The sequence below is a fragment of the Macaca thibetana genome, chromosome 12 (genome assembly GCF_024542745.1).
Source record: "Macaca thibetana thibetana isolate TM-01 chromosome 12, ASM2454274v1, whole genome shotgun sequence".
Lineage (NCBI taxonomy): Eukaryota > Metazoa > Chordata > Mammalia > Primates > Cercopithecidae > Macaca > Macaca thibetana.
In genome coordinates this window covers 72,570,390-72,596,464 of record NC_065589.1, presented here as the reverse complement: position 1 = coordinate 72,596,464, position 26,075 = coordinate 72,570,390, and the positions used below count along the sequence as shown (strand labels likewise).

Sequence of the window (26,075 nt, the reverse complement as noted above, 5' to 3'; positions counted from 1 at the left end):
CACTAGTCATTCACAACTAGGGTGAAGTGGGAGCGATTACAGTTTCCTCTCAGGCATGTCCCAGACATCCATGAGGATAGTGAAATGGGCACTGAATGCTCGATGTGTTTCTGATGACTTAATGTTGATGTATTTATTTTTCATCTTAGTTAATGTGCACTATCAGTGATACACTTCCCCAGTTTCTGAAAATTCTTTTGTAAATACACTTGCCAGCACTGTGTGTTCCTACTAGAAGAGTAGGCCGGGTGCGGTGGCTCACACCTGTAATCCCAGCACTTTGGGAGGCCGAGGTGAGCGGATTATGAGGTCAGGAGATTGAAACCATCCTGGCCAATATGGTGAAACCCCGTATCTACTAAAAATGCCAAAATTAGCTGGGTGTGGTGGCGCATGCCTGTAATCCTGGGTACTCTGGAGGCTGAGGCAGGAGATTTGCTTGAACCTGGGAGTTGGAGGTTGCAGTGAGCCAAGATCACGCCACTGTGCTCCAGCCTGGTGAAAGAGCGAGACTCTGTCTCAAAAAAAACAAAAAGAGTAGCAGAACTATAATATAGCACAGCTCCTCCACCTTCACCCCACTCCCACCCCAGGAAGTGACAACAGATTGAGTTTTGAAAAGAAATCTATGAAATAAACACTTATCTATAGGTCTTCAGTATCCTCTTTCCTATTTCTGTCCCCTCAAAAGGTTGCTAGGCAACCAGGTAGGAAAAAATGTCCAAAGCCCTTTTAAAGAGAAGACACACTTACAATGTCAGAAAAACAAATGTGTGCTTGCTCAGTTAGGCCCCCTTACAAACTGCCAGGACCCACAGCATAGTCCATTCAGTAGCAGTTATTGCAACTGATCTTGAGGTTGGTGAAAACAACTGGTCATATTCTGGCTGAGTGGAGACATGACCCAAGCCATCCAGGTGTGACAGAGGGTGCTGCTGTGGTGTCTTTTGCCCTTGAAAGAGGACGAATGTTCGGTAGTTACTGCTGGGGCCTCTCTGCCCGTGTGTGATTCCATTCTTGCAGTTAGCACAGTCTCTAACAAAGCCTTTGTAGAACTCATTGTTGTTGATAACCAGTCTTCCTCAGGAACTACTACTACATCTCCTCTGGCATTTCATATATCCCCCTGACTTTAAATGGAGCCTGTCAGCCTGTGCTTCTGTGGGCATTGGCATGCACATTGTTTCTGGTGACCCAGGCTCAGATTGCTCTAAGGAACTGTACAGCCTTCCTACCTGGTGTGTGTGCCAGGGTCTGCTCATGGTGACAGGTGTTGATGTTCAGCTGCTAATTTCCCCCATTAGAGACAATGTGGTAGGATCTGATGGTACAATCTGTTCATCTGAGGTCTGCCCTGATTTTTTCTGTCTAGAATATAATGCTAACTTTATGGAAACAATAAAATAAGGAAAACAATAAAATAAAATAAGGAAAAAAATAAGGAAAAATTATGCGTTTACAAATGTGTGTATATTGTTTGTATGGAAACAATAAAATAAGGAAACAATCTGCCCTTTAAATGGTTTTGCTTTGCTGAGGGAAAAAAAATCCATAGCAGTCAATTTCTTTTTGTCTATTACAAATTTATTAACAGTGTGTTGTAATTAGGTGCATGGCTTTGCCTTAGAGGACAAATGGTGCTTGTTGAACTGTGACGTTGGTCTTATTGTGGTAAAATGACCCATTTGGTTTTACCAGCTGTGACTTTGGAGGGAGCTAAATGACAGAAAACACATAAAACTCAACAGATGAAAACATTCTCAGCTCATACTCCCTATCGCTGATCATTCAGCATCTCAAACAAAATGTTCTTTGGATTTGCTTGCTAGTGTCTTATAATCTGAAGAATGCTATGCTTAAGTTGATAGGATGAGCTAAATAGTAATATGCTTGAGTTGATGCTCACATTGATAGGATGTCAGAAGGGCAACTGGCCTATCATATCAGGCATGGATTCCCCATTAATATGATATAAATTGCTCTAGCAGAATCTAAAGAGATGGTGTCTATAAATCCCAAATGCAGAGACAAGATGGTTGCAATTGTGGACTTTGGAATTGGGCTGCCTGCGTTTGAACCTTGGCCACACCATTACCAGCTTCTGAACTTCTCTAAGCCTCTGTTTTCTTATCTCTGAAACAGACTTGTATATCTTCCTCATAGGGTTTATGTGAGGATTAAATCAGTGCGTTATTGGCACAGGGCTTTCACATAGTTCTCAAGAAGTGTTAGCTATTGTTATTATCATGAATGACTCAGGTTTCAGAAATAATATTAGACTTTGCAGAAAAATGGTCCAGCTTATAGGAAAGTCTTGGGTTCCTGAATGGACCTAAAAGAGCCAGGGGGAGACCCATGAATCGGCTCCCTTCGGCTGACTGCCTGTCTTTGACTTAGCACGCATGACTGAGTTGGTGAGAAATTGGGGCCCAGAAGAAAAAGGAGTTCTCCTTTTATGGCCATGATCCGGGCAAAAGAGTTTCGAATCACATGGACTTTTATGCTTTCCTTTATCTTTCTATGTTGGATTTCTGCCTAGAGGCAGAGCGACAGGAAAGTCAGAAAGGTGCCATGCCACCTGACTCTTCACTTTTTCGGTTCCTACAACATTGGAATCATAGGAATGAAAAACCATAAAGAGATTAAGTCTGTGTTTGTGGTCCTGTCCCCTCACTGGCCCCTGTGCTGGATCCCTTTTTCTACATTTTTGTTCTTGACTGTCATTTATCCCAAGGAAGTTTTGGTCAATAAAAGTTTACAAAAGGATGCCTCACAGAACATTCCTATTTTCAAATAAGGAACTTCTGGAATGAAAAACTGTGAGTCTTATTGAGGAAAGTTCATGCCCATCACAAGACATATCTTTTTAAGTAGGGGAAGAGGGTTTCTATAATTTCTTCACTATCTCTCAAATACATACAAGTGCTCCTCATGTCAGAGGAGACTGGACTCATTCAGTTGATGATAGCTTGAAGTTGCCTATTGCAAGCCCCAAACTGAGATTCCTTAAAAGCTGGTTTTTCATCTTTTTTTAAAGAGCATTATAACATTCCTGGCCTCTCTCTGTTTTCTAATTCACTTCGTTCCTGCACCTTTCAGCGCTGAATCTACCCTTTGCTCTGCTTTGTGATACTGGAGGAGACTTGGTGAACGTTTCTTCTTTGCCATGTGGCAGATGTTAAGCTTTGTCAGTAGAGGGCACTAGAAGGCCACTGCAGGAGGAAAGAACGCTCTTCCAGGTTTCAGTGTGCTTTCTCCTAATTGCTTCTGTGGCCTTTGGCTCTCGGTGGCATTTGGGACACCCTGTGGTGCTCACCCTCCAGCGAATTCTTCTGGCACCTAATCTGGTGGCTTCTCGGTGAGTTTCAAAGGCACCCCAGCAGGTGGTCTTATGCTTGCCAGCCCTGGCTTGTCTCACCTCAGAGAACTTCACCACTGAGGCTCATAGTGACAACCTTTCCACTGAGGCCTGAATCTCACAGTTGGGTTTGGGGCAGGGGCTCTTTCAATTTTGTTTCTTCTTGGGTACTCCGTCTTAGTAGAGGTAGCAGCTGTTTCCAATACCTGCTATATCTGTATTCTTTAGAATTCTCTTTACTTCTTAGTATCTAATCCCCTGTTACAAGTTAAACATTCTTTTTCGTTTTGTTTTGTTTTTTGTTTTTTCGAGACAGTCTTGCTCTGTCGCCCAGGCTGGAGGGCACTGGTACAATCTCGGCTCACTGCAACCTCTGCCTCCCGGGTTCAAGCATTCTCCTGCTTCAGCCTCCTGGGTAGCTGGGATTACAAGCGCCCGCCACCATGTCTGGCCAATTTTTGTATTTTTAGTAGAGACGGGTTTCACCATGTTGGCCAGGCTGGTCTTGAACTCCTGACCTCAGGTGATCCGCCCGCCTCGGCCTCCGAAAGTGCTGGGATTACAGGCATGAGCCACCATGCCCGGCCTAAGCTAAACATTCTTTATATTAAATTTTCTTTGTTCAAATTTCCGGTGTGGTTTCTGTCTTTTGATTGGACCCAAACTGATAGATCCTAGAGGATGAGAAGTGATTTATGCAGATGGTGAGTTTGGGGAGGAACTGGTCTTGCATGGTCCTGCTCTTTCCCTTCTGCTTTCTGCTGGAAGTTAGCCTGCCTGCTTGATTGCTGTCAGCTTAGTTAAGCTCAGGGGCAAAGGCTCTGCTCCTGAGTGAGGTACCTGTGGTAGTCCAGCCCAGTCCCAAGACTGGCCAGATAAGTCTACTTCCAACTCTGCCTTTCAGTTTGAGAAAGCCCAGATGAAAGCTACATTCTCCAAGATCAGTTCTATCCATAATAAAGGTGTTATTTTGGACCTTATCTGCTGACTGTGTTCATCGTGTTCAGAATCCAGGTAGGGAGAAGTCCTGCTTTTTATTGCCACTCCACTTTCCCCAACAATTTTCATATAAAACAACTAATTTAAAATAACTTGCCACCAGAAAAAGTGATTGATGCGCACGGCGTGTTTAACCTTTGGCTTTAACTGTACCCTGGCCCTCCACCATATCACTGGTTTTTATGCCACCACACGTATAAAGCTTTTTTTTTTTTCTTAAAATGCTAATCTAATTGAGGAGTTATTCTACATCTCTCATTAGACACACTGTAATGATCACCTTCAAGGAACACACTTCCAAAGAACCCAGGTAAACGGTCCAGAATGTGATGATGGGAAAGCGTTTAGAGAACAACATGATCTATTTGAAACACATATCTTTAAAATCATGATTTTTTAAAAAAAATTTTTTAAAAAAATTTTTTAAAAAAAATTATTTTAAAAAAAAATAATTTTTTTTAAAAAATTACATTTTTTAAAAAAATGTAAACATATGCGTTTACAAATGTGTGTGAAAAAGAACAGGCTTGTGGTTTCCACTCTATGTATGAAGGACCACCTAGGAAAAGGATCGTTAGCCAGCCCTGGGGCAAGCTCTACTTCCCTGACACATTGGACATTATCAGTTGGAACTGATGATATTGTTGAGTTCTTATTGAAGGAGGAAATTAAAGAATGGATGTCAGTAAAGACCACATTGGCTCAGACAGTGAGCCACACACCCACTCGTCCCTTCCATCATCTCTACTGACATGGCACCTTCTATTATCCTTGACTTTCTCCTGCACTCTTCACGCATGGCTGAATTGCTTATGTGTCCTGTATGTTTGCATAAGGAGAGTACAGTAGAAGGAAAGGTACCTCAATGTGCTTTAGAGATAATGAGAAAATGTGATTCATGCGTTTTGTGAACATTTAAGTTTTGAGGTAGTGGTCAAGGATTAATAGAGCTTAGTGATGCCCCCCAACCTCTGTAAGTCATTATCACAGGCCTGGGGTAATAATACTTGACATGGGAAACATGTAATCTTCATATTCTGAGATGTCCTTTGAAGCAGATTGGTGCTGGTATGTAGTAACTTTACATGTTAGGATGTATAGCCTAACATTGCAAATGGCATTATTTAAGGTATAGGACCAAACAGGTCATTAGGAATCAGAAGCAAAAGAATCAACAAGGCCGGGTGTAGTGGTTCATGCCTGTAATTCCAGCACTTTGGGAGGCCAAGGAAGGCAGATCACAAGGTCAGGAGATCGAGACCATCCTGGCCAACATGGTAAAACCCCATCTCTACTAAAAATACAAAAATTAGCTGGGTGTGGTGGCACATGCCTGTATTCCCAGCTACTCAGGAGGCTGAGGCAGGAGAATTGCTTGAACCCAGGAGGCGGAGATTGAAGTGAGCCGAGATCATGCCACTGCACTCCAGCCTGGGTGACAGAGCAAGACTCCTTCTCAACAAAAACAAAGAAGAATCAACAAGCTTGAAATTTAACTACAAGTCTTTGCTTTTCTCCTTACTACCTTTGGTAATTTCTTCAGTTACTGTAAAGTATCATTGTTATTAATCATAGACACTTCCTTTCTTAGGCAGTGGTGATCTAAGGCTGAGATGTGATTTAGGAGAATTTTGTCTTTGCTTTCTTCCAGACATTTCCCCATCTAATGTTCTTCTTATACACCTCTTCTTCTCTTCCTTTTCCCTACTTTAAGGGATTGACCCTGATTGGGAGGTGCCTTTGTGGTGGATTTAGCACTTAGCATGGATAGGATATCTTTTCCAACCTGGACAAATCTTTCACATTTAATGAGGGTGTAGTATGTAGCGTTGTGATACTGATTTCTGTTTCATTTCATATCATCTATTTTCTAATTATAAATGTCTCCAACTATTTCTGTAATTTTTTCAAATGTTTTCTCTAGTGGAATTACTAGCATATGTATATATACTATAATACATATATAAATACATGTGTTTATATATGTACATATAAATACATATATAATATATAACATATATAAATATTATATACAATTACATTATATATAATACATACATAGATATATGTATTATAGTATATATACATATGCTAGTAATTCCACTAGAGATTATGTATTATATGTATTACATATATATACTATAATACATATATATACACAATATATATATATTTTCAAATGTTTTCTCTGGTGGAATTACTAGCATATGTGTACATATATATAAAATGTATAAATATATATATTTGAAAGACAGTCTCACTTTGTCACCCAGGCTGGAGTACAGTGGCTCCATCTCGGCTCACTGCAGCCTCGACCTCCCAGGTTCAGACGATCCTCCTGCCTCAGCCTCCCAAGTAGCTGATACTACAGGCACCTGCCACCATGCCTGGCTAAGTTTTGTATTTTTAGTAGAGACAGGGTTTCATTGTGTTGCCCAGGCTGGTTTTGAATTCCTGAACTCAAGTGTCTGCCCGCCTCAGCCTCTCAAAGTGCTAGGATTACAGGCATGAGCCACCACACTGGCCACATATGTATATTTTGAATATATCTTCGTCTGTATCACATATGTTGGGGTTATTACCTAGGGGTACCTACCACTGGAACAAGGTAGCAGATTCTTGCAAGTGGAACCCAGCAATAGGGTTTAAAGTTTGTAGCTGCTGGAATCCAACAACTCAAGGTCACTATTTACAGTGTGTTCTATGGCCTTTTGGCCCATGGAGCACTATTAATAATCCTGTGGGATCATTTGCTGATTGCTTCTTCCTTGGCTGTAGCTCTGTTGCCCCCACTGCTATGAAATTGCTCATTGAGCCACCCCCAGAAGATGCAGCAGTATATTCTCTCTTTGCATTTAATTTCTTGGAAGGATACTAAGTGTTCACTTGTCAGTGCTTTTGCCACCTAAGAAATATTTTAAAAGTTTGAAATCCCATATGACATGTGGCATATGTAAGCTATTTCAGCCTTCTTTCTAATAGTAACAAAAATAGAAAACCTAAATGTTCACCAATACATGAATGGCTAAATAAACTATAGTTACTCACTTTGTGGAATGCCATTTAGGTATGAAAGTGATATGGATGAACTTTAAGCAGTGTTACTGAATGGAAAAAATAAGTACCAGGACATTTATGTGGTGTATCATCCCATTTCTATGCCTTCAACTGTATTATAAAAATTAATTATAAAAATTAAGGCCAGGAGCAGTGGCTCAGACCTGTAATCCCAGCACTTTGGGAGGCCAAGACAGATCACCTGAGCTTAGGAGTTCAAGACCAGCCTGGCCAACATGGTGAAATACTGTCTCTACAAAAATACAAAAATTAGCTGGGCATGATGGCAGGTGTCTATAATCCCAGCTACTTGGGAGGCTGAGATGGGAGAATCACTTGAACCTGAGAGGTAGAGGTTGCAGTGAGCCAAGATTGCACTCCAGCCTGGGCGAGTCAACGAGACTCTGTCTCAAAAAAAAAAAAATTAATGTATCGCCCAATTTATATTGTAACATATACTTACAGCACAGAAAAACTGTGTGTATGTGCATATATATATATATATATATAATATTTATAGCAGATACTACAAATGCATATAATAAAAGGTCTAAAAGAATACAACCCATACTGATAATGGGGAGGAGATTGGTATTAGGAGTTATAATGAGGAGGAATTTTGCTTTTTATTCTCTACATTCCAGTATTGGGGATTTTTTTTTTTTTTTTTGGATGTAATTTCACTCTGTTGCCAGGCTGGAGTAGAGTGGTGCCATCTTGGCTCACTGCAACCTCCACCTCCCAGGTTCCAGCGATTCTTCTGCCTCAGCCTCCTGAGTAGCTGGGATTACAGGCTCAGGCCACCACACCTGGCTAATTTTTGTATTTTTCTTTTTTTTCTTTTTTTTCTTTTTAGTATGGATGGGGTTTCACTATGTTGGCCAGGCTGGTCTCGAACTCCTGACCTCAAGTGATCTGCCTGCCTTGGCCTCCCAAAGTGCTGGGATTACAGGGGTGAGCCACCGCGCCTGGCCAGGGAATGTTTTTTACACTGAGATGAATCACGTATTACAATTAAATGTAAACTTTTTAAAATAATTGATTTTGAACAGGTAAGATGTGACTTAGGGAGAAAAGCAACTTTAGGAACAGCTGGGGCAAGATACTGAGAGAGACACTGAGAGAGACACAGACACATGACTGACTATTCAACTTTATTAATGGGATCTACCAATTATAATCAGAATGGCAGCTCTGTTGCTGTAGTTAATACTATCAGGACAATTAATTACACTCAAATGTCTTGCTTTCTTGCTTTTTTTTTTTTTAATTTTTTTTTAAATTAATTTATTTATTATTATTATACTTTAAGTTCTAGGGTACATGTGCATAACGTGCAGGTTTGTTACATATGTATACTTGTGCCATGTTGGTGTGCTGCACCCATCAACTCGTCAGCACCCATCAACTCGTCATTTACATCAGGTATAACTCCCAGTGCAATCCCTCCCCCCTCCCCACTCCCCATGATAGGCCCCGGTGTGTGATGTTCCCCTTCCCGAGTCCAAGTGATCTCATTGTTCAGTTCCCACCTATGAGTGAGAACATGCGGTGTTTGGTTTTCTGTTCTTGTGATAGTTTGCTAAGAATGATGGTTTCCAGCTGCATCCATGTCCCTACAAAGGACACGAACTCATCCTTTTTTATGGCTGCATAGTATTCCATGGTGTATATGTGCCACATTTTCTTAATCCAATCTGTCACTGATGGACATTTGGGTTGATTCCAAGTCTTTGCTATTGTGAATAGTGCCTCAATAAACATATGTGTGCATGTGTCTTTATAGCAGCATAATTTATAATCCTTTGGGTATATACCCAGTAATGGGATGGCTGGGTCATATGGTACATCTAGTTCTAGATCCTTGAGGAATCGCCATACTGTTTTCCATAATGGTTGAACTAGTTTACAATCCCACCAACAGTGTAAAAGAGTTCCTATTTCTCCACATCCTCTCCAGCACCTGTTGTTTCCTGACTTTTTAATGATCGCCATTCTAACTGGTGTGAGATGGTATCTCATTGTGGTTTTGATTTGCATTTCTCTGATGGCCAGTGATGATGAGCATTTTTTCATGTGTCTGTTAGCTGTATGAATGTCTTCTTTTAAGAAATGTCTGTTCATATCCTTTGCCCACTTTTTGATGGGGTTGTTTGTTTTTTTCTTGTAAATTTGTTTGAGTTCTTTGTAGGTTCTGGATATTAGCCCTTTGTCAGATGAGTAGATTGCAAAAATTTTCTCCCATTCTGTAGGTTGCCTGTTCGCTCTGATGGTAGTTTCTTTTGCTGTGCAGAAGCTCTTTAGTTTAATTAGATCCCATTTGTCAATTTTGGCTTTTGCTGCCGTTGCTTTTAGTGTTTTAGACATGAAGTCTTTGCCCATGCCTATGTCCTGAATGGTACTACCTAGGTTTTCCTCTAGGATTTTTATGGTATTAGGTCTAACATTTAAGTCTTTAATCCATCTTGAATTAATTTTCGTATAAGGAGTAAGGAAAGGATCCAGTTTCAGCTTTCTACTTATGGCTAGCCAATTTTCCCAGCACCATTTATTAAATAGGGAATCCTTTCCCCATTTCTTGTTTCTCTCAGGTTTGTCAAAGATCAGTTGGCTGTAGATGTGTGGTATTATTTCTGAGGACTCTGTTCTGTTCCATTGGTCTATATCTCTGTTTTGGTACCAGTACCATGCTGTTTTGGTTACTGTAGCCTTGTAGTATAGTTTGAAGTCAGGTAGCGTGATGCCTCCAGCTTCGTTCTTTTGACTTAGGATTGTCTTGGAGATGCGGGCTCTTTTTTGGTTCCATATGAACTTTAAAGCAGTTTTTTCCAATTCTGTGAAGAAACTCATTGGTAGCTTGATGGGGATGGCATTGAATCTATAAATTACCTTGGGCAGTATGGCCATTTTCACGATATTGATTCTTCCTATCCATGAGCATGGTATGTTCTTCCATTTATTTATGTCCTCTTTTATTTCACTGAGCAGTGGTTTGTAGTTCTCCTTGAAGAGGTCCTTTACATCCCTTGTAAGTTGGATTCCTAGGTACTTTATTCTCTTTGAAGCAATTGTGAATGGAAGTTCATTCATGATTTGGCTCTCTGTTTGTCTGTTACTGGTGTATAAGAATGCTTGTGATTTTTGCACATTAATTTTGTATCCTGAGACTTTGCTGAAGTTGCTTATCAGCTTAAGGAGATTTTGGGCTGAGACAATGGGGTTTTCTAAATATACAATCATGTCATCTGCAGAGAGGGACAATTTGATTTCTTCTTTTCCTAACTGAATACCCTTGATTTCTTTCTCTTGCCTAATTGCCCTAGCCAGAACTTCCAACACTATGTTGAATAGGAGTGGTGAGAGAGGGCATCCCTGTCTTGTGCCAGTTTTCAAAGGGAATGCTTCCAGTTTTTGCCCATTCAGTATGATATTGGCTGTGGGTTTGTCATAAATAGCTCTTATTATTTTGAGGTACGTTCCATCAATACCGAATTTATTGAGTGTTTTTAGCATGAAGGGCTGTTGAATTTTGTCAAAGGCCTTTTCTGCATCTATTGAGATAATCATGTGGTTCTTGTCTTTGGTTCTGTTTATATGCTGGATTATGTTTATTGATTTGCGAATGTTGAACCAGCCTTGCATCCCAGGGATGAAGCCCACTTGATCATGGTGGATAAGCTTTTTGATGTGTTGCTGAATCTGGTTTGCCAGTATTTTATTGAGGATTTTTGCATCGATGTTCATCAGGGATATTGGTCTAAAATTCTCTTTTTTAGTTGTGTCTCTGCCAGGCTTTGGTATCAGGATGATGTTGGCCTCATAAAATGAGTTAGGGAGGATTCCCTCTTTTTCTATTGATTGGAATAGTTTCAGAAGGAATGGTACCAACTCCTCCTTGTACCTCTGGTAGAATTCAGCTGTGAATCCATCTGGTCCTGGACTTTTTTTGGTTGGTAGGCTATTAATTATTGCCTCAATTTCAGAGCCTGCTATTGGTCTATTCAGGGATTCAACTTCTTCCTGGTTTAGTCTTGGAAGAGTGTAAGTATCCAGGAAATTATCCATTTCTTCTAGATTTTCCAGTTTATTTGCGTAGAGGTGTTTATAGTATTCTCTGATGGTAGTTTGTATTTCTGTGGGGTCGGTGGTGATATCCCCTTTATCATTTTTAATTGCGTCGATTTGATTCTTCTCTCTTTTCTTCTTTATTAGTCTTGCTAGTGGTCTATCAATTTTGTTGATCTTTTCAAAAAACCAACTCCTGGATTCATTGATTTTTTGGAGGGTTTTTTGTGTCTCTATCTCCTTCAGTTCTGCTCTGATCTTAGTTATTTCTTGCCTTCTGCTAGCTTTCGAATGTGTTTGCTCTTGCTTCTCTAGTTGTTTTAATTGCGATGTTAGAGTGTCAATTTTAGATCTTTCCTGCTTTCTCTTGTGGGCATTTAGTGCTATAAATTTCCCTCTACACACTGCTTTAAATGTGTCCCAGAGATTCTGGTATGTTGTATCTTTGTTCTCATTGGTTTCAAAGAACATCTTTATTTCTGCCTTCATTTCGTTATGTACCCAGTAGTCATTCAGGAGCAGGTTGTTCAGTTTCCATGTAGTTGAGCGGTTTTGATTGAGTTTCTTAGTCCTGAGTTCTAGTTTGATTGCACTGTGGTCTGAGAGACAGTTTGTTATAATTTCTGTTCTTGTACATTTGCTGAGGAGTGCTTTACTTCCAATTACATGGTCAATTTTGGAGTAAGTACGATGTGGTGCTGAGAAGAATGTATATTCTGTTGATTTGGGGTGGAGAGTTCTATAGATGTCTATTAGGTCTGCTTGCTGCAGAGATGAGTTCAATTCCTGGATATCCTTGTTAACTTTCTGTCGCGTTGATCTGTCTAATGTTGACAGTGGAGTGTTGAAGTCTCCCATTATTATTGTATGGGAGTCTAAGTCTCTTTGTAAGTCTCTAAGGACTTGCTTTATGAATCTGGGTGCTCCTGTATTGGGTGCATATATATTTAGGATAGTTAGCTCTTCCTGTTGAATTGATCCCTTTACCATTATGTAATGGCCTTCTTTGTCTCTTTTGATCTTTGATGGTTTAAAGTCTGTTTTATCAGAGACTAGTATTGCAACCCCTGCTTTTTTTTGTTCTCCATTTGCTTGGTAAATCTTCCTCCATCCCTTTATTTTGAGCCTATGTATGTCTCTGCGTGTGAGATGGGTCTCCTGAATACAGCAGACTGATGGGTCTTGACTCTTTATCCAGTTTGCCAGTCTGTGTCTTTTAATTGGAGCATTTAGTCCATTTACATTTAAGGTTAATATTGTTATGTGTGAACTTGATCCTGCCATTATGATATTAACTGGTTATTTTGCTCGTTAGTTGATGCAGTTTCTTCCTAGCCTCGATGGTCTTTACATTTTGGCATGTTTTTGCAATGGCTGGTACCGGTTGTTCCTTTCCATGTTTAGTGCTTCCTTCAGGGTCTCTTGTAAGGCAGGCCTAGTGGTGACAAAATCTCTAAGCATTTGCTTATCTGTAAAGGATTTAATTTCTCCTTCACTTATGAAACTTAGTTTGGCTGGATATGAAATTCTGGGTTGAAAATTCTTTTCTTTAAGAATGTTGAATATTGGCCCCCACTCTCTTCTGGCTTGTAGAGTTTCTGCCGAGAGATCTGCTGTTAGTCTGATGGGCTTCCCTTTGTGGGTAACCCGACCTTTCTCTCTGGCTGCCCTTAAGATTTTTTCCTTCATTTCAACTTTGGTGAATCTGGCAATTATGTGTCTTGGAGTTGCTCTTCTCGAGGAGTATCTTTGTGGCGTTCTCTGTATTTCCTGGATTTGAATGTTGGCCTGCCCTACTAGGTTGGGGAAGTTCTCCTGGATGATATCCTGAAGTGTGTTTTCCAACTTGGTTCCATCTTCCCCCTCACTTTCAGGTACCCCAATCAGACGTAGATTTGGTCTTTTTACATAATCCTATACTTCTTGCAGGCTTTGTTCATTTCTTTTTCTTCTTTTTTCTTTTGGTTTCTCTTCTCGCTTCATTTCATTCATTTGATCCTCAATCGCTGATACTCTTTCTTCCAGTTGATGGAGTCAGTTACTGAAGCTTGTGCATTTGTCACGTATTTCTTGTGTCATGGTTTTCATCTCTTTCATTTCGTTTATGACCTTCTCTGCATTAATTACTCTAGCCATCAATTCTTCCACTTTTTTTTCAAGATTTTTAATTTCTTTGCGCTGGGTACGTAATTCCTCCTTTAGCTCTGAGAAGTTTGATGGACTGAAGCCTTCTTCTCTCATCTCGTCAAAGTCATTCTCCGTCCAGCTTTGATCCGTTGCTGGCGATGAGCTGCGCTCCTTTGGCGGGGGAGATGCGCTCTTATTTTTTGAATTTCCAGCTTTTCTGCCCTGCTTTTTCCCCATCTTTGTGGTTTTATCTGCCTCTGGTCTTTGATGGGGATTTGGTGTAGGTGTCCTTCCTGTTTGATAGTTTTCCTTCTAACAGTCAGGACCCTCAGCTGTGGGTCTGTTGGAGATTGCTTGAGGTCCACTCCAGACCCTGTTTGCCTCAGTGGAAAATGCAGAAATCACCGGTCTTCTGTGTCGCTCGCGCTGGGAGTTGGAGACTGGAGCTGTTCCTATTCGGCCGTCTTGCTCTGTCCCCCCCCCCCCCCCCCCCCCCCCGCTTTCTTGCTTTTATGAGTAAGTAAATAGAATGTCTTTTTAACACATTCCTAAGTGTTTAACTGGATGTTAACAATTGTTTCTTAATTATTATACTTCATTCTTTCTATCTTCCTCTGTTTTTCCCCTTCTTCTCCAACACCCTCCTCCCCTAGTCAGCTGATTTATGTCCCCTCTGTGAACAGAGGTCCTGCTTTAAAATTCACAACTTTCAGGAAGCCTTTCTTAATTAACTCTGCCTCACTGAGAAATTTTTTACTCAGCATCTCCTTGGTGAGTGTGCTTTAATGTTTGAGGGCTTCATTTTGCACCTTCTTGAGGCATTGCTTGCTAATTGGTTTTCGGTCTTTTTTTTTTTTTTTTTTTTTGCATATATGTTCTCTTAATTCATTTTCCAAACTAATGGACTCTTCATGAGATAAAATATGGGAAAGAGTGGGGCCTATGGGCATTGGAGACAGAAATACCTGAATTTAAAACCTGGTTCTTCCAATTTTTGCTGAATGTTCTTGAGAAAATTTCTTCTTTTAAGTTGCGTTTTCTTCACTTGTGAAGCTGGAATAATTCCTATTTATAGGGTTGTTGCAACGTTTAGTTGACCTATATGTGAAGCACTTGGCATGAAGCTTTGTGGTAGTAAGCACTCAACATATGATGGTTATTGGTATTCATCTCCTTCTGTCTCTGACCCACTATGTGTGTGTGTATAATGGTTGTGACATCAGCTATTGTCTACAGTGAGGTTTAAATTATGATTTTTTGCTCATTTTGGTTATATATATTCAGGGACCTGGAGACATTTGGGCTTCAAAAGCAGAGGAATGAGGCTTATATTGTCAAATCCAAATCAAGTCAGTATTCCTTTATTCTTCAAATCTGCTTGCTGTGAATAATTTAGTTGGAATTTGCTCACATCCGAAAGGGCTATTCTGTATTTGTCTAATTTTATGCTACTTTGAAGACCAAGTCATATTTTGTCCTATCACCATTTCTTGGCTTACCTACAACTTGTATATGTTTGTATGCATTCATTCAAAAAATTTACTGAGTAGTTCTGTGCTGGGCACTATAGATACACAAGAAACATGAGTAGGAGCTTGCCAGGTGGACAAATTAGGGAGAGCATTCTAAACTGGAGGTACATCATGTGCAAAGTTCCTGAGGCATGAAAGAATAGGACCTGTTTTGGAGCCACAAGTACTGTGCAGCACAGTGCTATGGCATCTGGTGAGCAAGTGGTTTAAGATGAAATCAAGTAGACAGGTAGGTGATAGGCAAGACTATTTGTATATATCATGCAAAGGGGTTAACATTTTGTCATTCTGGCACTGTGCATCTGCTGAAGAATTTTGAGCAAGGAAACAACAAGGTCATATTTGTGTGTTATAAAGAAATTCTAGCTACCAAGTACAAGATGGATTAGAGGGGTGTGAGGCAGAGGGAAGGAGAAAACAAGAAGGCCACTGGAGTAGTATGGGTATGAGATGATGAGTGACTGGACTAGGATGTGAAAGAGGGGACAGGTTATGAGTAAGGGATTTAGGAAGTAGAACTGAGAAGACTTGACATTTGATTGGTATATTAGTTTTCTATTACTATCATGACAAATCACCACAAACTTAGAGGCTGAAAACAACACAAATTTATTATCTTATAGTTCTTTAAGTTAGAAGTCTGCCATGGGTCTCAGTGGACTAACATCAAGGTGTCAGTAGGGCTGTACTCCCTTTTTAAGCCTTAGGGGAAATTTATTTTCTGGCTCATTAAGGTTTTTAGCAGAGTTCATTTCCTTGCTTCTATAGAATTGAGGTTCTCATTTCTTTGCTAGGTATCAGCTGAGGCCCATTTCCATCTTTCAGATGCTGCCTGCATTCCTTGGCTCATGGCCACTTCCTCCATTTTCAAAGGCAGCAATGACAGGTTAAGTTCCTTTCATACGTTGAATCTCTCCTGACTCTTCTTTTTTCTTTCTGCCTCCCTCTTCCACTTTAAAAGACTCATGTGATTAAGTTGGGCCCGTCTAGGTAATTCAAGACAACCTCCCCGTCTCCAGGACCTTTACCTTAATTACATAAATAAAGTCCCTTTGCCATATAAAGTAGAATATTAGTAGGTTCTGAGGATTAGAATGTGGACATCTTTGAGGGAGCCATTATTCTGCATGCTCTAATTGGATATATGGGAGAATGTAGAATCCAGGTTTCTGACTTCAACAGAATGCAGCCTTAAGAAAGGAAGGTGGAATGCAGCCTTAAGAAAGGAAGATGTTGTGGCCGGGCACAGTGTCTCACGCCTGTAATCCCAGCACTTTGGGAGGCCGACGTGGGTGGATCACCTGAGGTCGGGAGGTTCGAGAGTAGCCTGACCAACATGGAGAAATCCTGTCTCTACTAAAAATACACATTAGCCGGGCATGGTGGCATATGCCTATAATCCCAGCTACTAGGGAGGCTGAGGCAGGAGAATCGCTTGAACCTGGGAGGCGGAGGTTGCAGTGGGCTGAGATCGTGCCATTGCACTCCAGCCTGGGCAACAAGAGTGAAACTCCATCTCAAAAAAAAAAAAAAAAAAAAAAAAAAAGGGAAAATGTTTGCTTTTGAACATGTTGACCTTAAGATGTCTCTGGGAAATTAAAATGCAACCATCTGGTAAGTAGTCAGATGCACCAGCTAAAAGGCAGACAAGAAATCAAGGCATGTTAGGAAGCTGTCAGCATACAGTAAGCCCTCAGTGAATGTATGGAATGGGAAGAGAATAGGGAGAAGAACGGGATTCTGGGATCGATAATGTTCTAACTGCAAAAGAGGGAGAAGCACTCACAAACGAAACAAGAATAACCTACATGGTTTCCCTTCACTGGTGTTCTTTCTGGGTTGTGAGAGAATTAGAATTTATATTGCCAGTCCAAACAAAGTACTGCAAAGTCTTCAAATTCATTTGGTTTTCATTATGTACAGATAATAATCTTTCACAACATCTTGCTTTACTGAACCAAAGTAGAATGAACTCCAGGAAAGGCAGGCCATTTACAGGATCAAATGAGGTTCTCTTAACCAACTTTCTATGATGCTGGGCTCCAAAGAAGATGTTTCCTTGTGTGATGGTTATGTGAAGCCATAGAGGGTTGGCGGTGACCCGGGTGAGTGGCGGTTTGCTACCATTCTCCTCAGGCCAACAACTAAACAATACCCCCGTGCATATTTCCTGTGGAGAAAGAGACTGAAAACAGGAAGGTACATTGTTCTCTATATTAAAGTGGATATTCACCATCTATTTCTCACTGGACCCTTGCCAGGTCACTCTCTGCTTATGGAAGAGAGATGCCCCTTCCCTGCTGGGCTGGCCAGTGTTGAGCCTACTAGTGTCATTTCAGTCAAATCTGTTCAATCTGTCTACAAATGACTTAGTCACGGTGAACTGCTTTGGAGGTGAATTAAGTCTATTAGACAGTAGATTGCTTAAGCAGCTCTTCTCTGTGGGACTGACCTCAGTGAGAACAGAATGATCAGTTAACCTGAGAAGATCAAGGGAAGTACAAATCCTGGAAAGTGCTGTAGAGATGATCTAGGATAACCGACTCACTGAAAGATACAGCACCAAAGCTGCCCACAGAGGTGAGCTGGCAGGGCACGTGGATGTAAAACCTCAGATAGCCACAGGCAGTAAGAACTGCCGAGCCAAACTGGGATTGAAGCTGAAGTTATGTGATGGTACTAGGGAAAGATGAAGGCAAATATTGTTGAATGGAGTGAATGAGATAAAGAGGCAGCCTCCTCCTTTGTCTCTGATCCAGGAGAAGGGGGAAAAAAATTAACTGCTATTCTTTCTGGGTCATACACAGATAATTTACTGGTTTTTGAATTATAAGATGTGAAGGGTAACTAAATTCATATGCAGAACAGATAAATCATCTCCTTCCTCTAATCATTCTTCCTCCTCACCTTATCCTTTCCTGCTGCTCTCTCTTCAGATCCAAAAGATCATATATAGTCTAGCCTCAAAGTTACTTTTTTTGGACTTACTACGCTTTTTTATGTCCCTATGTCTTGGCACATGTTGTTTTCTGAGCCTGAAATAGCTTCACTTTCCTTCTGTATCTTGAAAAATCCACTCTAATTTTCAGGAGCCAGCTCAAGTTTATCTTCTTTATAAAGTATTTTGGGACTCCCTAGATGGAGTAAGCAGCACCTTAATTATTCTACCCACACACCATGCTTGTGCTTTTAGTATGTCACTTATCGTATTATGTTCTCATCATATGGTAGGAAAATACTCGGAAAGGTTATCTCACTGAGGATTAGACTCAGCTGCATGTACTAGTGGCTTGAAGAAAACGGAAGGCTATTTCTCTCTTATAAAGGAAGATTAGGGGGAAGCAGAGTAAAGCTGGTATGGCAGCTTTGCAGTGTCATCATGAATCCAGTTTTCTATCTGTTTGCTTTATCATACTCAGCTCATAGTTTTCATTTTCAAGTTCATCTTGAAATTGATGTCCTCAATGGCTGCTCAAGCTCCAGCCATCATACCCATGCTCTAAAAAGAAAGAAGGGGGAAGAGGAAGAATGTCATGTCTCCCCTCTTTTAAGGAGACTTTCTGGAAATACCATATAATAATTCTATTTATAAATCATTGACTAGAACTCGGTCACAGAACCACATCTAGCCGTAAGGAACTCAAGAAATTATAATCTTTATTATGGCAGCAGTATGCTGAATTAAAAATTGCGCCACAAGAAATGAGAAGATAATGGATGTCGAGGGACAGCTTGTGGTCACATTACCTGATATATATTTATTTCTGGTAATTCTTGCTGCTTCCCATTCCTCTGCCTATTGAATCTGAGCAATCCATGGCTTTAGGAAGCAGTTGGAATCCAGGTAAAAACAAGGATCACATGTGATGGCTTTAAAATTTACAGCCATAATTCAGGTATGCAGAACTGTCACTTTCTTCATTTTCTGAACTTGAGTTGCCCACAAGCCCCTATTTCCATGTATTGCTAGAAAAAAGTCTCATCAATTAAAGGTAATGTAGTCACTTCTGTTTTAAAATCAGATCTCTTTGGGGTATTCAATCAAATTCAGGGCTCTTCCCCCATCCCCCACCCCCCCCCTTTTTTTTTTGCCCTCTCACCAGGAGGTGATCTGGTTATCTAAGGCTCTTTCTGCCATTCTCTCATTCTCTTGGACCTCCAATTATTAGGTATGGTATATGTCTGTCTCCTTCTCTACCCATGAACTTCACAGAGTCTGGGGCATTGTTTTGACTGTTTGACTTTCTCCAGCGCTTGTTGCAGAAGTTGATACATAGGAAATAGTTAAAAATGTGACTATGAATTTATGAGTATACTTTAAATGCATCACATAATTAATTCAAATAGTACCATAATGATCTGAAAATCCTGTACAATTAAAAGTCTATTTCACTAAAGCCCCTGGCACTATGTTTATAACTTTCTTATAGCACTAATAATCCTCAGTTCTGTTATAGTAGTTTGTGCGCTTGCCTCACCCCTCATTAGTGTGTCTGCTTCTGGAAGAATGTTCCTGATCTTTGTAACTTTCACAGGTCCGGAGAAGGCCAGGGACATAGTAGGTCTTCAGTCAATGAAAATGAATGACTACAGGAATAGGGGTTGGCACTTTATAATCCACCACTTAAAAAATGACTCTCACATGAGAACAAACAGATTTTATTAGAGCTATTTAGAATGATATCAATAAAAACAAGTTGATATTTTGCCTTTAATGAAACTCTTCTTTTTTAAGAAAAAATTGCTGTTGTTTTTTCAGAAATCCTCCACCAACTTTACTTCACCCAGAAAAATGGTGTGAAGAATTCAACCACTTTATTTCACAGTGAGTATTTCTTCCACTAAAAATTGCATATCTAGCAAGGCCTTGATCAGTGATTGGAGAAATCCAGGCTGTGGAATTTACTTGGCACTAGAGGTTGTTATGTCTGTTAGCACATTATGACTCAGGGTTTCTTTTAGTAAATGATAGAACCATCCCTTTGCAAGATGTGAAAGGTAAGGCATTCCATTTGACTCTCAGTTATAATAAGTCCTTCTTATCATATGGATCACATTTATCTGAGAACCTACTTTGTCCTAGGGCAAATATTGACAACTTGTCATGTTTAATGGGAAGAGATGAAACATCTAAAAATCCGATGCCCACACTGGGACTAAAGAGAAGGAAGGTAGCAGCCTCCAACAGAGTTTTTGCAGTGTGAAAGTTGGGCTTGCTGTAGGATGTATGGCTTGGGAACAAGGGTCCAGTTTCCAAGATGACTGAGGGGCAAAGTAGAATCTCAGGCCTGGGGTACCAAGGTAAGGTATCCCAGCCAAGGCTGTGAAGGTATGAGGAACAAAATGGAGGCCAGGCTGATGGTGTGACATACCTGGTAGGAGCTATGTCACTAGGCAAGAATTACTGGGACTCAGACAGGAGTAGAATCAACAGCGAAACCAACAGTGGCTCAGCGGTGGGGTCATGAGCTTTTGGACCACACCAGTCCTAAATCTGAGAAAGATACTCAGACTACTGGAGGGGGTTACAAGACCCCAAGCTAGGGGCCTGGTGAGTTGTGGGGACAGGAATCTAGACCAGGCATTACCAACCGTACCAAGGCACAGGAGCTTGGAAGAAGTGCTGTGGGATCTAGCATATCAAACAAGGTGTTCAGAGGTCATGGGAGGAGAAAAGAAGTGACCAAAATAGCTGATAAACAAGAAGCGGGGAAGGGTCAACACAAATTTTTCTAATTTATGCCTCTGTGCAAACTTAGTTTTCACAAAGAAGCCAGGCAATAAAGCAAAGTGGGTCTTTTATCATCTTCCTTAATAAATCACAATACAGATCAACAATCACTTATCCATAATTCCAAAATCCAAAGAGCTCCAAAAGATAAAAGTTATTTTGTAGTCGAGTCATTTAACAGCAAAACCTAACCTTACGTGAACTGATTTGGTTAACTATGAGGCTATTTATAGTTGTTATTTATCTTACTTAATGTGAATATTCATGTGTTTGGCGGCAGATATATTTGTTTGATTATAGTGTGCTGCCCCAGATCCTGCTGGGGCTGTTACATAATATACAGTAAATGTACCAGTTTCCCTTTCTAAAATTCGATAGAATTCTGAATTCCAAAATACATTTAACTCCATGGGGTTTGTGCAAACAGCTATGAACCTGTATTTCATTTTCATTTTCATTTTCATTTTAAATATAGTACAGTTGAGGGTCCCTGAATTCGTTTGCTTGTCCCTTCCCTCCTGAACTTTTGCCATGTTCCTCAGGAAAGGGGAGTGGAAAAGAACTCAAAGAACCCTACTAAGAAAGACTGTGTTGGAACATGACCATGAAGTTGAAGGCCAGGGGTGGAGGGTATCTCGTTGCCCCTTCAGCCCCACATTGACATTTTTGCCCTGGCTGCAGAATGCACTAGGAGCAGCCACAAGTCAAAGGTGATGGTGTCAGGCCATGTTGAGAGGAAAAACAGATACTTGTAGGAGGAATGATGCTCACATAAGAGCAGTGGAAGAGCCACTTCCAGAGGTTTGGGACCCAAAAGACTAGGCAGAGAAAACTAAAGAGCTGAAGACATGCTGGTAGCTTGGGACCACATTTCGGACCACCCCAAGGAAAGAAATCTGGGAGCTAAGGTTCCAATGATTTTGCTGGTAAAGGCTGGATCCAAAGACTTTTCCTTTTCATTTCATTGCTGCACAGAGATACCCTTGACTGACCTTGTCTAAGCTGTTGTCCTAGAAAAATCCATTACATATTCACTAATACAGCTTCCCATACCAGACTCTCCTGATGCCTCTAAAAATGTGATTAGACTCACAAAACTTTGGCTTATGTATTCTTTTTCAAGAGTATGTTTGTAATCATAAACTAAGCACAGTATTCCTTGGATGGATTTGAGAATAAAGGTACATAATTGATGACAGGGATTGGACTACACACAATGCAGTTGACTCTTAAACAATGCAGGGGTTAGGGGTGCTAACTACCCACCACCTTGTGAAGTCAAACATTGCCTATAACTTTTGACTCTCCAAAATCTTAACTACTGATAGCTTACTGTTGACTGGAAGCCGTGCCGATAACATAAGCTGTTGATTAATACATATTTTATATGTTATATGTTTTATATACTGTATTCTTACAATAAAGTAAGCTAGAGAAAAGAAAATGTTATTAGGAAAGTCATAAGGAAGAGAAATGTGTTTACTGTTCATTACTTGGAAGTAGATCATCGTAAGGTCTTTTTTTTTTTTTTTTTTTTTTTTTTTTTCATGTAGAATTTTTTTTTTTTTTTTTTAATTTATTTATTATTATACTTTAAGTTGTAGGGTACATGTGCATAACGTGCAGGTTTGTTACATATGTATACTTGTGCCATGTTGCTGTGCTGCACCCATCAACTCGTCATTTACATCAGGTATATCTCCCAATCAATCCTTCCCCCCTCCCCCCTCCCCATGATAGGCCCGGTGTGTGATGTTCCCCTTCCTGAGTCCGAGTGATCTCATTGTTCAGTTCCCACCTATGAGTGAGAACATGCGGTGTTTGGTGTTCTTGTCCATCATGACAGATTGGATTAAGAAAATGTGGCACATATACACCATGGTTATGAGCCATAGGATGAGTTTGAGTCCTTTGTAGGGACTTGGATGCAAGAATCCATCATTCGTAAAGGTCTTTGTCCTCATCTTTTTCACGTTGAATAGGCTGAGGAGGAGGAAGAAGACGAGGGGTTGGTTCCGCTGTCTCAGGGTTAGCAGAGGTGGAAGAAAATCCACGTGTAAGTGCATCCGTGCAGTTCAAATCCCTGTTGTTCAAGGGTCAACTATGCAGAAATTCCTCCCTAACACTGATGGTTCCTTATGGCAAATCCTATTATACGCCAATTCAGATCTGCTATGTTTTTCCCAATTCTGAGAATTTCAGATGCACTCATTCTGAGCTGCAAAAGGTCTTGAATACTAGAATGGAGGGCTAAACACAGAAAACAATGCCTTTGAATGTGTATACTATCAGGAGCAAAGCAAAAAGCATCCTGTTGAAATTGCAGGGGAGGGAGAGTCTGGAAAGTTTATAATGAATCAGGAAGGCAATTAGAAATTAAGTGATTATGTGGTTTATTCCTAGTTTAAGATGGATATATGTCATCAGTCTTCTTTTTGTTTAATGAGTTGTCTTTACAGTTTTTTATTACTGAAAAATTTTATATAGTAGGTGTTCATAGATTCCTTACGCACCTCAGCCCTCCAATCCTGCTTTCCCATAACATCTTAGGTTCTTCAACCATAAATTCTTCTGCAATATTTTTGGGAATATTTCTCAAAATTGGGGACTGATTATTATATTACATATCTTTAAATAGAAGCCTGCCCACCATTCCCAAATAATATACTTTCTTTTTTCTTTTTTTTTTTTTTTTTTGAGACAGTCTCACTGTGTTGCCCAGGCTGGAGCGCAGTGGCATGATCTTGGCTCACTGCAACCTTGGCCTCCTGGGATCAAGTGATTCTTATGCCTCAGCTGCCCGTGTAGCTGGAATTACAGCTGTGTGCCACCAGGACCAGTTAGTTTTTGTATTTTTAGCAGAGATGGGGTTTCACCATGTTGGCCAGGTTGGTCTCAAACTCCTGACCTCAAGTGATCTGCCCACCTCAGCCTCCCAAAGTGCTGGGATTACAGGCGTGAGCCACTGAGCCCAGCCCCAGATAATATCCTCTCATTTCATAGGGGAGACTGCTGACACTAGGCTGCCGTTACTCAGCCTATCAAATGCAGTTTGACCAAATGCCATTCATTATATTTATTCAGATCTCTAATTCAATATAAACAATGATACTCACTGGTTTTGAAATGTCTGTTTAAAGAGAGAGGCTTAGTTTGTTTTTATACTTATCTTGCTTGTATTAGGAGGCAAGGGAAAGAAAGATGGAGGATTAAGACCTTCAGATTATAAGCTTTTCATTATTGGAGGGACTGGGCTGGAGAAGATGATTATCTGGTAATTTTAGGAAAATTTCTTTTAACCTGAATTATGCAGATAATTGCTTCAGTTCCCTTTGTAAACCAAGCCACAGTAAATCTAATTGTTTCTCTTTAAAGAATAAATAGGACTAAAAGTTCCTTAACGGCTTTAAGACCTTTAATACTTTGTCCTCAAGTGACTGCTGAGCCGTAACAGAGTCGATTCAATACTCTAGGTCTTGGCCGGGCGCGGTGGCTCACGCCTGTAATCCCAGCACTTTGGGAGGCCGAGGCGGGCGGATCACGAGGTCAGGAGATCGAGACCATCCTGGCTAACACGGTGAAACCCCGTCTCTACTAAAAATGCAAAAAATTAGCCGGGCGAGGCGGCGGGCGCCTGTAGTCCCAGCTACTCGGGAGGCTGAGGCAGGAGAATGGCGTGAACCCGGGAGGCGGAGCTTGCAGTGAGCCGAGATCGCGCCATTGCACTCCAGCCTGGGCGACTAAGCGAGACTCTGTCTCAAAAAAAAACAAAAAAAACAAAAAAAAACTCTAGGTCTTTTTTAGTCCATGCTGGTCACTACCCACCAAAAGATTTTGTATTACTGCTGCAGGGATCTGAACAAGCTGGTCTGGCTGCAGCCTCGTGATTATAGCTATGTAGACAGGGGACAGGGGTGTTTGTGTGTGCATGTGCATATGCGTGTAGGAGGGCCAGGGAGGTAGGAAAGCAGGAGCACTGGGGATGTGGCTTAGTGTGTTTCACATTTATTTCCAGCCTCCTTAATTTGGAGATAGTAGGAGAGATTTTTTAAAACGTCTAAAAGTCTAAAATACTTTTAGTAAACCTGTTTGGGGCATTTTAAAAGAAGCATCAGTCTGTTTGGTTCTGAACCTTTGGTTTTTAGTGATAATTGATTCATTTATACGTATTGGTTATGCATTTGTCAAAGCATGATTCCTGACAGCTTAGTTATGATAAATTTAATGCAATGTTCACATAAATTCTGCACTGCTTTTTATCCATATGCTAGGACCCTGCTTGATGTGTTTTGTCACCTCTATAATGTGTGGTTGGCTTTGCAGAGATTTCATTATCAGCCCTTTCCCCTATGACTAAAGCTATTTGCATAACAAGTTTATCTGGTTCAAGTACCAGCCAGACTTCTGCTTTGTCAGGAGGCTCCATTCAGAAGTAGCCTTTCGATAAGATAAAAATAATTTTCATTTTGTCAACTTCACCTTGGTCCTAATGGATGCCACTTTTCTTTTTAAGTTCAAACTAATTTCAGGTCTTTGGAACAAACTACAAATATACTTTCCAAGTCATTAATCAGAAGGTATTTGTGAGCTATGCTTTCTCATTTTGCCTCTAAAACTTTAGGGGTTTTATTAGGAATTAAATTTAGGACCTCATCATCAAAGGCCCTTGAGCCGATTAGTGAGACAATCAAGATGGATTTCTCTTGGTCAAGGGCAGTTCCACCAACAGCATCATGGCTCCTCAGCTTTGGATTTAATAATGACTTGAACTATATGGTCACCTGCACATGAACTGTTCTTGGAGTGGTTCGCTTGGGTGGTATAAGGGAGAAAAAGTAGTATCTTTTCCTCACCTATTGTGAGGTTAATGGCTGACAGTCCTATAACAAAAGACAGATTAACAAGAGAAAAGTGAAACAAATTTATTTAATGTAAGTTTTATGTGACACAGGAGCCTTCACTCAAAAACCGAGTGAAAACTACTTTTGTGGTTAGGTTTAATGAATGATGGACAGTTGTATAGAAGTATGATTGAACAAAAAAGGGGTATGATCTAATGGTACTCAACTGGGGGAGACTTAGCAAGTGCTCAGATTCTTCTCAGCCTCTCTGTGTAACATTTCTTCCTTCTGATTATAGGGCAGGTCACCCCTTACATGAGGATCTTCAAGAGAGAGGGGCTGGGAGAAGGTCAGAGGGACCTTTC

General features: G+C 40.5%; 1 protein-coding gene across 1 annotated transcript in view; it reads left to right on the top strand.

Annotated features, from left to right (window-relative positions):
• Nucleotides 1-26,075, top strand: part of MYO3B (myosin IIIB) — a 498,102-nt gene that overhangs the window by 149,423 nt on the left and 322,604 nt on the right. The window contains exon 8 of the mRNA XM_050751472.1: nucleotides 19,898-19,963. Within this exon, the coding sequence (XP_050607429.1) occupies nucleotides 19,898-19,963 (66 nt within the window). The remainder of the gene's footprint in view (nucleotides 1-19,897; nucleotides 19,964-26,075) is intronic.